The sequence below is a fragment of the Chlorocebus sabaeus genome, chromosome 18 (genome assembly GCF_047675955.1).
Source record: "Chlorocebus sabaeus isolate Y175 chromosome 18, mChlSab1.0.hap1, whole genome shotgun sequence".
Classification (NCBI taxonomy): Eukaryota; Metazoa; Chordata; class Mammalia; order Primates; family Cercopithecidae; genus Chlorocebus; species Chlorocebus sabaeus.
Genome location: NC_132921.1, coordinates 66,796,473 through 66,810,338, shown reverse-complemented (window position 1 = coordinate 66,810,338; position 13,866 = coordinate 66,796,473). Strand labels below are relative to the sequence as shown.

General features: G+C 40.9%; 1 protein-coding gene across 1 annotated transcript in view; it reads left to right on the top strand.

Annotated features, from left to right (window-relative positions):
* The window catches only part of AKAIN1 (A-kinase anchor inhibitor 1), a 137,070-nt gene that overhangs the window by 31,261 nt on the left and 91,943 nt on the right, over positions 1-13,866 (top strand). Inside the window, exons 3-4 of the mRNA XM_073006450.1 lie at positions 3,500-3,624; positions 6,252-6,299. Of these exons, the coding sequence (XP_072862551.1) occupies positions 3,500-3,624; positions 6,252-6,299 (173 nt within the window). The remainder of the gene's footprint in view (positions 1-3,499; positions 3,625-6,251; positions 6,300-13,866) is intronic.

Below are 13,866 nucleotides of genomic sequence, written 5' to 3'. Positions count from 1 at the left end.
GCAGAGTGCTAGTGGATGCAGGGGTTCCTTCCTCACTATGGGCATTCACCACAGTGGTGGAGGCAATGCAGCTGGTGGGGGGTCCTGCTGGAGACAGTGTGCACAGTTGTACTGGAGGTAGTGTTGGTTTGGGGGTCAGGGGCTGGCCAGCACAGGTCTGGGTGTCTCCTCTGTGCCCTGTAAGCAGGAATGATCACTTAGGGTGTGGGAAGATTCAGTGTTCTTTGTGTTGTGTTAGTGCAAAGGCAGGGTGCTGGTGGTAGTGGGGCTTACTGGCCCTGTGCCTGCAAGGATCCATCTGCAGTGGTCGTTGGCAGGGAGAGGGAGGCAGACTGAATTCCCATATGCTGGTAGGGCAAGTAAAGTAAAACCTGCCTGTACAGACATGCACCAGAAAAGTGACGTGAGTCTAAAGGAAGCTGCAGTATGAGGGGGGAGCATGTGGGCTGTTGCACGGCTGTAGTAGCTGCCTAGATGGACCTCTGCACTGGTCAGGCATGGTCCTCTGGTGCAAAAGCGATGGTGTGGGCCCCCAGGGACCCAAAACTGTCCTGTAAGCAGGTGTGGCCAGGCTGGGGACCCAGGAGAATCCAGCAGACCACTGAGTGCTCAGGTTGGGCAAGCCCCATCTGATGTGCAAGACCACCGTGCAGAGATTAGGTCTGACAGTTCACCTAGGGCTAAAGTCTCTTGTGGAAACAAATCAAACCTAAGAGGATGGCCATCCCTGGCCATGCTCCACTACATATACTCCCATACCAAACTCTCTGGGTTCCACGTCAGCTGACTTGCTGCTCCAACCACTTCCCTAAGCAGCTGTCTCTGACACCTCAAGTGTCCATGGTGGCAGAAGGGGTCCCCTTCTGCCAGGATCCCATAGACATGTGGCAAGAGTAGGTTGCTCCTTGCCAGTTTATCTCACCGATTCCCCCAGAGCTATTGTGGTTCAGAAATGAATCCCAGTGTGTGGGTTCCCAGCTTTCTCTCCCTTCACCCAGCTTCTCTGTCTTTCCTCCATCTACCCTCAGTGCCTTCCCTCTGAAGATCTGTTAAAAGCATGCCAGTTGTCTCAGCCCCTCCATGGAAGTTGTTCCACTAGTCTGCGTCTAGTCAGTCATCTTGTCCTCTGTATTCTGGGAAGTCTTTATTTCTCCTTCATGCTTAAAGGATATTTTCACCAGATATACTATTTTAGGATAACTTTTTGTACCCTAGAATAGTATATGTTTAAAGTATGGCATATTTAAAGTCATGTCACTCCCACCTGGCCTGTAATGTTTCAACTGAAAATCTTCTGCCAGACATATTGGAGCTCCATTGTATGTTATTTATTTCTTTACTCTTGCTACTCTTAAGAGCCTTTCTTTATCTTTCACCTTTTGGAGTTTGATTATTAAATGCCTTAAGGTAGTCTTCCTTGGGTTAAATTTGCTTGGTGTTCTATAATCTTTTGGTACTTCAATATTGATATCTTCCTCTAGGTTTGGGGAGCTCTTTGTTATTATCCCTTTAATAAACTTTCTACCCCTATCTCTTTCTCTACCTCCTCTTTAAAGTGAACAACCCTTAGATTTGCCTCTTTGAGGCTATTTTCTTGATCTTGTAGGCATGCTTTTTTTTTATTCTTTATTCTTTTTTCTTTTGTCTCCTCTGACTGTATTTTCAAATTGCCTATCTTCAAACTCACTAATTGTTTCTTCTGCTTGATTAATTCTGCGATTTAAAGACTGATGCGTTCTTCAGTATGGCAGTTACACGTTTCAGCTTCAGAATTTCTGCTTGATTCTTTTCAGTAATTTCAATCTCTCTGTTTAGTTTGTATGATTGAATTCTGAATTGCTTCTCTATATTATCTGAATTTCTTTGAGTTTCCTCAAAACAGCTATTTTGAATTCTCTGCCTGAAAGATCATATATCTGTATTTCTCCAGGACTTGCCCCTCGTGTCTTATTTTACTTCATTTGGGGAGGTCATGTTTTCCTGGATGGTCTTGATACTTGCAGATGTTCATTTGTATCTGGGCATTGAAAAGTTGGGTATTTATTGTAGTATTCTCAGCCTGGACTTTTTTGTACCTGTCCTTCTTGAGAAGGCTTTCCAGGTATTCAAAAGGACTTGGGTGCTGTGATCTAAGTTGTATCTCTTTTAGGAGGCACTCCAAGCCCAGCGATGCTGTGGTTCCTGCAGACACATAGAGATCCCACCTTGACGGTCTTGGACAAGATATAGAAGGATTCCCTGGAGTACCAGGCAGAGACTTTTGTTCTCTTCCCTTACCTTCTCCCAAATAGAGTCTCTCTGTTCTGAGTCACTTGGGGCTAGAGGTGGAGTGACACAAGCACTCCTGTAGCCACGACTAGTAGTACTGTGGTACGTCAGTCTTGAAGCCGGCACACACTGGGTCTCACCCAAGGCCTGCTGTGACAACTCCCTGGCTATAGCCTATGTTCACTCCAGGCCTTTGGGCTCTATAATCAGCAGGTGGCAAAGCCAACCAGGCCTGTGTTCTTCTCTTCGGAGTAGAAGTCCCCAGGCCGAGTAGGTCCAGAGGTGCTGTCCAGAAACCAGAGACTAGAGTCAAAAACCTTAGAAATCTACCTGGTGTTCTACTCTACTGTGGCTGAGCTGGCACTCAAACCACAAGACACAGTCCTTCCCACTGTTCTTTTCCCAAAGGCAGAGGAGCCTCACCCTGTGGCCACTGCTGCCACAGGCCCATGGGGAGTATTGCCACACTATCAATGTTCCCTTCAGGCCCAAGAGCTCTTCAGCCAGCTTGTAGTGAATGCTGTCTGGCCTGGGACTCACCTTTCAGGGTAACGGGCTCCCATCTGGCCCAGGGCAGGTCCAGAAATGCCATTCAAGAACCAAGTCCTGGAATTAGGAACTTCAAGAGTCGTCTTCAGTTAGCAAGTGATGAATCCTGACAGGACTGGGTCCTTCCCTTCAAGGCAAGGAGTTCCCTTCTGTCCCAGGGTATATCTAGAAATGCCACCCAGAGCTAGAGCCTGGAACTGAACTCTGATCAGTTCCCTTTTCTGCTCTACTGAGCTGGTATCCAAGATGCAAGACAAAGTCCTTCCTTCTCTCCTCAAGTGGAGGGTAGGGGTCTCTTTTGTGACTGTGAGCTGTGTGGCCTGGGTTAGAGGAGTGGTGATAGCAGCACTCTCTTAGCCACCCGGCCTGGTGTCTCAGTAGCCCTCCTAGTCCACTGTTTCTGGGCCCAGTTCAACACTAGGATTTGGATAGGTGTTGCAGTTCTTATGGCCTACATTGCCTTTCAAGTATATTTAAGGCCCCAGAGAACCTTAGCCTGTGGTGGGGAACTCAAGTTTGGAGACCATTGGGATCGGCAATTCCCCTCTGGCTAGGCCTGGTTTAAATGCTCCCTCTGTGGGTGGGCATCAGCTAAATTTTGTTCAGTTTTGTTTTCAGATCTAATAGGGCAGCTCTGAGTTCAATGCGTAACAACTGCTGCTCTCTCTCTCTCTCTCCCCAGTGCACAGAAATGCTCTCTATACCACACCACTGCTGCTGGAGGATGGGGGAAGATGGCTTTGGCAATTCAAGACTGGCTTTCCTATGTCTTCAGTGCCTCTTTCAGCAAAATGATGTTAAAATCAGGTACTGTGAGTGCTCACCTGATGTTTGGTTCTTATTGGGGTGCTTTTTTGGGTGTAACTAGTTGAAAGGGCATCATTGCAGTGGAGATGATCAGTGGAGCCTTCTATTCTGCCATCTTGCTTTGCCCCAAGTTCTGAGTAACAGTCTAATAAAAAGTATTGAAATTAGCATCAGGGATAGATGATGACTTTTTTAAAAGTGTTATAAAGGGGTTGTATAATACTTAGATACTTGAATAAGAAACACTTTCATATGAACTAGGAAGAAACTTGTAAGAACTAATGTAAAAATAACACATATCCATGCGTAACAGATACATGTATTTACATTTACTGCTGCACTTGTATCCCCTGGCTCTCCTTCCATTGCTCAATGGAGCATTCAGCCATCAAGCTAACAATCTGAACTCTAAACTAGGGTGGGAGGGCAGGGGCACGGTGGATACAAAGTTGGGTTGTTCTTTGCTCTCAATAAGTAAGTATACAAAGGGAGAAAAAGTATGTAACTACTAATTCAGACAAAAATTACTATTTAACAAGGCAAAAAGATAACTGCCATGAAAGAAGCAGACATGATTACTATGGGAGTCCAGAACATGGTCTGATCCTGCTGCTACTTAGTTTTTGCACAATGAGTTGCCACACTAAAATTTGTGATTTGTAGTCTTAAGGGTTCTTTGTTCTGAATTTGCCTCTCTATGAATTAAAACCATTATAATGGTGATGTAGGGGCCAAGGGATTTCTCCCTCCCTCTCTGAGGGTTTGAGTCATTAAGTCTGCTGAAATAAACTAGCAACAGAGAGATTAGGAGGACTAATTTAGTAATCGGCGTATATGCACAGAAGCCACATGAAATATGACACTCCAGAAAGAGGCCACATGATTGAAGGTTTTATACCATACAGAAAAGAATAGAGGCTTAGAACTCCTTGGTGGAGATGGTGACAGGCTATGGGAGGTGTAGGGGAAGAAAGGTGTGTCAAACAAAGGCTGTCTTGTTATACAGATAAAGGCTATCATGTAGCAGCCCTTGAAAGAATAGGTGGTAGCCTATGGTACTAGTTTCTCTGTCAATTCTGTAAAAGTGTCAGGACTTTAGTCTCCTTTTCCTGTGAGTCAGTCTTTCCTAGATTTGGGTAAGGCAGATAAGGAGGCCCTCAAGAAAGCCTATTTGCATCTGCTGTTTACTTCACTAATATAGATTTCCTCTACAGATGCAAATCTCCTCCACAAAGGACAGCTTTTCAGAGCTACTCCTGTGTCTGCAGCCCCTTTAAATAACCATACTGAAATATGCCAAAGAAACATATTTTAGGGTGGCATATTTTGGTTTCCCAGTGACAAACTGTTCAATTCTCAGCTGTTATTACTGCTAACATTAGCCTTTATTATACCATATTGCTTGCAAGTATATTCTTTTAGGCCCACATAAGTGTGTTAAAAGGAAGTGTGCATGTGTGTGTGTGTGTGTGTGTGTGTATTTAGTCCCTTTAAGTATGAGAGTTATATTTCTCCTGAGGAACTGAGATTAAATCATAATCTAAATATGAAATTGATAGTTAAACCATTAGTAATGAAGGATATGAGTTTTAAATTTAGGTTTTTATAGTTTTGATAGATGTTCATGTGATAGATGTTCATGTTAACAGATTTTCCTACAGTACTTATTTGCTGTAGTCAAGGAAATAATGTATGTAGTGTAGTCCTGACAAAAGTCAACAACACTAACTTCTCTTCACCAGCATCAGGAAGGAATCTGTCAATTATCTATGTATTTAACCAGAACTCATTGTCTCACAACAGAAAGAAGACTTAGTCTGAGAGGTTGATTTGGGAAATAAGCAGGGTAATCAGATAAATGGAACAATGAGTCTGGTCTTAAAGACCAACTCAGAGATAAGGAATTAGAAACTTGGTGGCTGGGCTGTTAAGAGGCTCTTGATATAAAATCTCCTGTGTTCAAGCATGGGTCAGAGATAGGCAAACCAGACCAGTAGGGGGCGCTCTTTAGGGTATTCAGTCTTAGGAGTTTAGGAAGACAGAAATACAGATAGTTCTGTCTGATAAGCCTTAACATGTCAAAGAAAAGGCAAAGCTGGACAGTAGTAAAAGCGTTAAAAATATCTTTTATTCAAGACTATTGCAATACGGGAAAAGAGACCTCAGTATAAAACTGGGCTCACAACCACGTAAACCATGAGCAAGTGGGAATTTATAGCCAAGGAGCAGGGAAGGTTGGTGGAAAGAAAGCAGGAGAAAATTACTGAGAGGAAACATGAGAAACAAGGGAGATTCTGGCTACACCAACCGAGCAGGATTCTTGCTGAAGACAGGCCAGGATGACGGAGCATCACCTCAGAGATGGTAAAAGATGAATGCTGTGATTTGAATGTGTCTCTCAAAGCTCATGTGTTGGAAATTTAACTCCCAATGCAACCATGTTGGGAGGTGGGAATTTTAAGATGTGATTTGGTCATGAGAGCTCTGCCTTCATGAGTGGATTCATATCATTATTGTGGGAATAGATTAGTTGTCGTCTGAGTGGGTTTGTTATAAAAATTAGTTTGACCCCCCTCTTGTTCTCTTTTGCCCTTCTGCTTTCTGCTATGGGACAACATGGCAAGAAGACCCTCACCAGATGTCTCTGGGTCTTGGACTTCCCAGACTCCAGAACAGTAAGAAATAAATCTCTATTATTTAAAAATTAGTCTGTGGTATTCTCTCATAGCAGCTCAAAACAAACTAACACAATGAGAAACTCAATTATATATTTATTGTCTTAGTCTGTTTTATGCTGCTGTAACAGAGCTATATTTATCAATCGATAGTGAAGGTGATCAAATAAAGAGGATGGGGGATTTTTGCTAAACTGACTGAGCAATGTTCTTGCTAAAACTGGGTTGTTACACGAAAGTACATAGATGGACCTAGAAGAAGGTTCAGCAACATGACTGAAGTTTGGCCAAGCAAAGAATCTTTATCAAATGAAAGAACAAAGTGTGACAGAATTTGGCAATTAGTTCTTAAGGATGGTCAGATTAGTTTATTGAATTTGCAAGGGGAGGTGAGAGAACTACAACTTTAATCGTACTGGCAAGTTCCTCAGCACCTAAGAGATGGAGAGGAGTGATAATATTTTTTTCTCTTCATTTTCCTATATTTTATATAGGAAGTATAAAATATAAGAAAATTGTTCATAGTAAGCATGTTTCATTTTTTAATAAAAAATTAAGTTTTCTGTGAAATATTTAAGTGCTGTGTTATACAATTAAGCCCAAAATGTAAGCAAAATATCATATACTATATTTGAACATCATCTAAATACTGTTATTTTTGGAAAAACCTTTAGAAATAAACCAATCTAAACTCTTACCCAATAAAGAGGAAACCACAAACCTAGACAGTTTATATTTCTCACATAGTCACTGACACATCTAGAACTAAGTATTTTTTTGCTCTTATTCTAGTGCTCTTTCCTACATATTGTCAAAATTATATTTCTCTGAGATAGAGTTTTATATGAATAATTCCATTTGGAATCATTAAATTATGTTCAAAACTAATCTAATACCATTTTATCCTAAAAGATATTTCTGGGAAAGTGAAATTGATATATATCCTTGAAAGAGAATAAGGCAGTAATTTGCCATTACAATATTAGGAAGGAGTCTGCTATTGCTATATTCCTAAGCATTTTGGGGGAAAAGTGACTAAAATTAAAATAAATTGGTCTAAATATTATTGTCAGTTTGGAAATTAATGATAAAGGATCATCTAACAAAATCTTCTGATTGGTGAATAATAGAAATAAGTTTTAGCACTTTCCTTGGTTTTGTTTTGTTTTGTTTTGTTTGAACAGAATCTTACTCTGTCGCTCAGGCTGGAGTGCAGTGGCATGATCTCAGCTCACTGCAACCTCCACCTCCCAGGTTCAAGTGATTCTCCCGCCTCAGTCTCCCAACTGACTGGAATTATAGGCAACTGCCACCATACCTGGCTATTTTTTTTTTTTTTGTATTTTTAGTAGAGATGGGGTTTCATCATGTTGGCCAGGCTGGTCTCAAACTCCTGAACTCAAGTGATTCACCTGCCTTGGCCTGTAAATCCCAAAGTGCTGGGAGAATTTTTAGGTTGAATGTTCAAGTTTACAAGGGGATCAAAATCATTAAGGAGATGCTCAAAGTTAAGTTGTATGCAAAATAGTTTTGGAAGTGTTATTATTATTTGTAACTCTAATATCGTTTTAGTTTGGCATTCAGAGGTATTGATTAAAACAAAAAGTATCATTAACAATCTATAATATTTTTGTTAAAAGGTCCATATTTTCATTTCAAAATTTCCTCTCAAATGTATCATATTTCTTTGTTCTGACCTAGTCTTTCATCTTCTTTCCTTTGGACTATTAAGTTTGTTTTGTCAACTGATCTGTCTTTAGTTTATACCCTGTGAAATTCATTCTCTAGACTGTTTCTAGTTTTATCTTTCCTTTTGACATGTTTGATACAACAATTTCCCTAAAACATGAATCTGATTATATCCTGTCTTCCTCACACACTGTTAATTTCTCACTGCCTGTGTCTCACGGTTCCCACTTCAGATGACTAGTGGCATAATCAGGGGAATTCGGATGCAGGCCTTGAAGATGAAAGCACTGCCAGGGACTCAGTCTTGGGAGTTAGTCTGGGGTGAATCTGGGTCCAGGATTGAGCCTTTGCCATTAGTTGGTAGGGAGGTGGACACAAAAATGGTGTCACCTAAGGTACACTTTTATTTATTTTTTTAGTTTTAAAAACCATCAGGCCAATGTATTACCTAAGACATTATAAAGGATGATCTTACTTGGAATGTGCTCAGAAGGAGCAGTTTCTTCATTCTCACCCCTCCTCCCCACCCCAGGCTACCTTTCCTTGAAGGTCATGATGAAAGATCTTTGTCTATATCCTAACAGCAGTGAACACCCAGTAAGGGATTCTGAGAAAGCAATTGACAACAACAGAATATACACATCTATTTCTGATTGGAATCAGATCGATACCTGATCTTAATCATTTCCCTAGAACCCTCCCTAACCTGGGGTAGTTGCTATCACATCTCTGTTAAACTCAATTTCAAAAGATTTGGAATTTTTTTCTTCAGAGGCAGTCTGCCATCTTACTTTCTCCCATGGCCCCAAATTGTCACATTTTACTGATTGGGTGATGTTTTGCCAGTTAATCATCAATGTAACATTTTTTGCAACCTTACTCCATTAGTAATCTGTTAATTTTGATGAACTTTTTCTACTGATCTTAGAGCAAGGCTTCTCTTGCCCTTTGAGAACAAAATGTTATTAAATATTCCTCTATAAATACCAAGAGAATTATACACATTTTCTTCTTTAGCTTTTTGATGTGGTGCATTATGTCAGTAGATTTTTCTAATGTTGAACTATCCTCATATTCCTGGAATAAGGAAGTCCACGCAGATTATGAAGCGGTATTTTAGTTTTTTTAACATGTTGCTCAATTTTATTTGTATTTTACTTATGATTTTTGTATTTGCTTTGAGTGAGATTGGTCACTAATTTCAGTTTCTTGTATTGTTTGTGTACTGTTTTGTTATCACAATTATCTAACTCTAATAAATAGTTGGGCAACTATCTCTTTTTCTCATAGGTTTCAAACTATGTGTCAGGTTGAATATTTCAATAGACAGACTGTTTATGTCCCCTCAAAATTTATGCATTGAAATCCTAACCCCCAAGATAATGGTATTAGGAGGTGGGACATTTGGAAGGTGATTAACTCATCAAGGCAAAGCCCTTGAGAATGAGATTAATTCCCTGGAGAAATCCCTCTACCCTTCTATCACATGAGGACACAGCATGAAGGCATCATCTGTAAGCCAGAAAACGAGTTTTTTTATCAGATGCTAAAACAAGGTGTCAGTAGGGTCATGCTCCCTGTGTGAGGTTCTGGGAAGAATCTGTTCCATGCCTGTCTTCTAGCTTCTGTTGGTTCCTTGGCTTGAAGCTGCATCCCTCAATCTTTACCTCTGACATCACAGGTCTTTCCTCCCTGTGTGTCTCTCTGTCCTTTCCTTTGCTTAAAAGGTTATCGGTCATACTGGATTAGGACCTACCCTAATCTGTTATAACCTCACTTTAACTACATTTGCAAAGACATTATTTCTATATAAGTCCCTGCCATGGTTTGAATGTCCCCTTCAACATTTATTTTGAAATTTAATTGCCATTTTAACAGTATTAAATGGTAGGACCTTTAAGAGGTGATTAGGCCCACGCCCATGGAACCTCACTCATTGCTAGCACAGCAGTCTGAGATCAAACTGCAAGGTGGCAGCGAGGCTGGGGGAGGGGCACCTGCCATTGCTGAAGCTTGAATAGGTAAACAAAGCCACCTGGGAAGCTCGAAATGGGTGGAGCCCACTGCAGCTCAAGGAGGCCTGCCTGCCTCTGTAGACTCCACCTCTGGGGACAGGGTGTACCAAACAAAAAGCAGCAGAAACCTCTGCAGACTTCAATGTCCCTGTCTGATAGCTTTGAATAGAGTAGTGGTTCTCCCAGCACGGAGTTTGAGATCTGACAATGGACAGACTGCCTCCTCAAGTGGGTCAGGGACTTGACCTGAGTAGCCTAACTATGAGGCATCCTCCAGTAGGGGCAGACTGACACCTCACACAGCCGGGTACCCCTCTGAGATGAAACTTTCAGACGAACGATCAGGCAGCAACATTTGCTGTTCAGCAATATTTGCTGTTCTGCAGCCTCCTCTGCTGATATCCAGGCAAACAGCATCTGGATTGAACCTCCAGCAAACTCCAACAGACCTGCAGCTGAGGGTCCTGACTGTTAGATGGAAAACTAACAAACACAAAGGACATCCACACCAAAACCCCATCTGTACATCACCATCATCAAAGACCAAAGGTAGATAAAACCACAAAGATGGGGAAAAAACAGAGCAGAAAAGCTGAAAATTTTAAAAATCAGAGCACTTCTCCCCCTCCAAAGGAATGCAGCTCCTCGCTAGCAATGGAAAAAAGCTGGACAGAGAATGACTTTGACGAGTTGAGAGAAGAAGGCTTCAGACGATCAAATGTCTCCGAGCTAAAGGAGGAAATTTGAACCCATCGCAAAGAAGCTAAAAACCTTGAAAAAAGATTAGACGAATATCTAACTAGAATAACCAGTGTAGAGAAGTCCTTAAGTGACCTGATGGAGCTGAAAACCATGGCACAAGAACTATGTGACAAATGCACAAGCTTCAGTAGCCAATTCGATCAACTGGAAGAAAGGGTATCAGTGATTGAAGATCAAATGAATGAACTGAAGTGAGAAGAGAAGTTTAGAGAAAAAGGAGTAGAAAGAAATGAACAAAGCCTCCAAGAAATATGGGACTGTGTGAAAAGACCAAATGTAATGTCTGATTAGTGTACTTGAAAGTGACGGGGAGAATGGAACCAAGTTGGAAAACACTCTGCAGCATATTATCCAGCAGAACTTCCCCAACCTAGCAAGGCAGGCCAACATTCAAATTCAGGAAATACAGAAAATGCCACAAAGCTACTCCTCGAGAAGAGCAACTCGAGAAGAGACAAATGGGATCTAATTAAACTAAAGAGCTTCTGCACAGCAAAAGAAACTACCGTCAGAGTGAACAGGCAACCTACAGAATGGGAAAACATTTTTGCAATCTACTCATCTGACAAAGGGCTAATATCCAGAATCTACAAAGAACTCAAACAAATTTACAAGAAGAGAACAACCCCATCAAAAAGTGGGCAAAGGATATGAACAGACACTTCTCAAAAGAAGACATTTATGCAGCCAACAGACACATGAAAAAATGCTCATCATCACTAGCCATAGAGAAATGCAAATCAAAACCACAATGAGATACCATCTCACACCAGTTAGAATGGCGATCATTAAAAGTCAGGAAACAACAGGTGCTGGAGAAGATGTGGAGAAATAGGAACACTTTTACACTGTTGGTGGGACTGTATACTAGTTCAACCATTGTGGAAGATAGTGTGGCAATTCCTCAAGGATCTAGAATTAGAAATACAATTTGACCCAGCCATACCATTACTGGGTATATACCCAAAGGATTATAAATCATGCTACTATAAAGACACATGCACACGTATGTTTATTGCAGCACTGTTCACAATAGCAAGGACTTGGAACCAACCCAAATGTCCATCAATGATAGACTGGATTAAGAAAATGTGGCACATATACACCATGGAATACTATGCAGCCATAAAAAAGAATGAGTTCATGTCCTTTGTAGGGACGTGGATGAAGCTGGAAACCATTATTCTCAGCAAACTATCACAAGGATAAAAAACCAAACGCCGCATGTTCTCCCTCGTAGGTGGGAATTGAACAAAGAGAACACTTGGACACAGGAAGGGGAACATTAGACACCGGGGCCTGTTGTAGGGTGGGGGGAGGTGGGGATAGCATTGGAAGATACACCTAATGTAAATGATGAGTTAATGGGTGCAGCACACCAACATGGCACATGTATACATATATAACAAACCTGCACGTTGTGCACATGTACCTTAGAACTTAAAGTATAATAATTTTAAAAAATCGTAAAAAAGAGGTGATTAGGCAATGAGGGATACACCACCATAAATGGATTAATGCTGATTATAAAAGGACTTGAGGCTGTGAGTTTAATTTCTTGTTCTATCTCATCCTGTCTTTGCCCTTCTGCTATGGAGTGATGCAGTAAAAAAGCCCTGCCAGATGCCAGACCCTTGATCTTAGACTTCCCAGCTTCCAGCTGTGAGCCAATAGATTTCAGTTCACTATAAATTACTTAGTCTCAAGTTTTCTGTAATGGTGGCACAAAATGGACTAAATCACATTATGAGTTTCTTAGCAAGAAACCCAGACATGTTTATTTTTGTGTACGTGAGTTTTAGGGGAACATTATTCAACTGAGCATAGTCCTCTTTCTGTTTACTCCTTCTCTTTTTTTCCCCCGTTTACCTCCTTTCTTCTTAGGACTTTAATCAGTTACAAGACCGGCAGTGAACTGGTTGTGTTCCTACTTGCTATTGATGACCTTTTACAAATCATTCCTTGCTATGTTTTTCTCAGTACTCAAGAATTATCAGATCATCAATAACTCATGAAGATACATTATTTATTTTAAACATGCTCACTAGACAAGCTTCATATATTTTCTCCGGCCTTTTACTTGTCATCTTTAATTATCTTGCATTATTTGGGCTTGCTTGAACTTCAAAGGTCAGTCAATACATTTTTCATAACTTTTAATGGATGTTTTTGGTTTCATTTTCAGTGTTTCAAAGATGGATAATATCTCCATCAACCTTTTCTCATGTTTAGAACAACTGGTAATTCTATGAGGCTTTATTTTTTGATGCAGATATTCATGGTCACCTGATGATGGGGTAACTTTGAACAAAGTCCAGTGAGAGAAGTGTGAGATATACACAATATATTGTAAAAATAGTGATGCCATTTTTACATTGAAGTGAAGAAGGAACTTCACTGGATATGCTTCTTACCAATATCCTCATTGCTGTAGGCCAAAATTAGACTTTCAGGTCTCTTCAGGTAAATCAAGTGAACTATTTGGGGATTTTTTTTTTTTTTTTTAAATAACCATGACCAGTATGAACAATGGACTAGAAGGGAGTAAGAACGGACATGATTAGGAGGACCCAGCACAGCACCCCAGTGCAGAGTGAATAACAAACACCAGAGGGTCAGCTGTACTTGCACCCAGGAAGTGCATCCCCTTACCTCATCCAAAACAAAGAGAGGATTCAAAGACTGCTGAGCCCTGACCAAGCACTTTATCCCCTCCCCTTCCCTTAGGAAAGGCCATGAAAGGCGATGAAGAAAAATGGAAACGTACCCTCAATATTTCCGACTGGAGAGAGAAGAAACACTTCTCACATTCTGTTTATCTGTAAGGCCTGCCATTTCTATCCTCAAAATATACCACAAATCTACCCCCATATCTACCTCTGTCATCTCCACCTTAGGCCAAAACCCTTTCCTTTCTCATTTGGATTATTGTAATTCAGTCCTCAGCTGTCTAAAATTCAGAGAAGAGGGTGTATGAAGGCTTATGTAGTCTCCAAGTAGATTAGAAGCCCTATCCAGTAAAGCATTTGCCTAGGACTTAAGAGATAATGCTTCCTTATTTCCATTTGGCAATTTAACACTTCTGTATACCCCAACAGTCA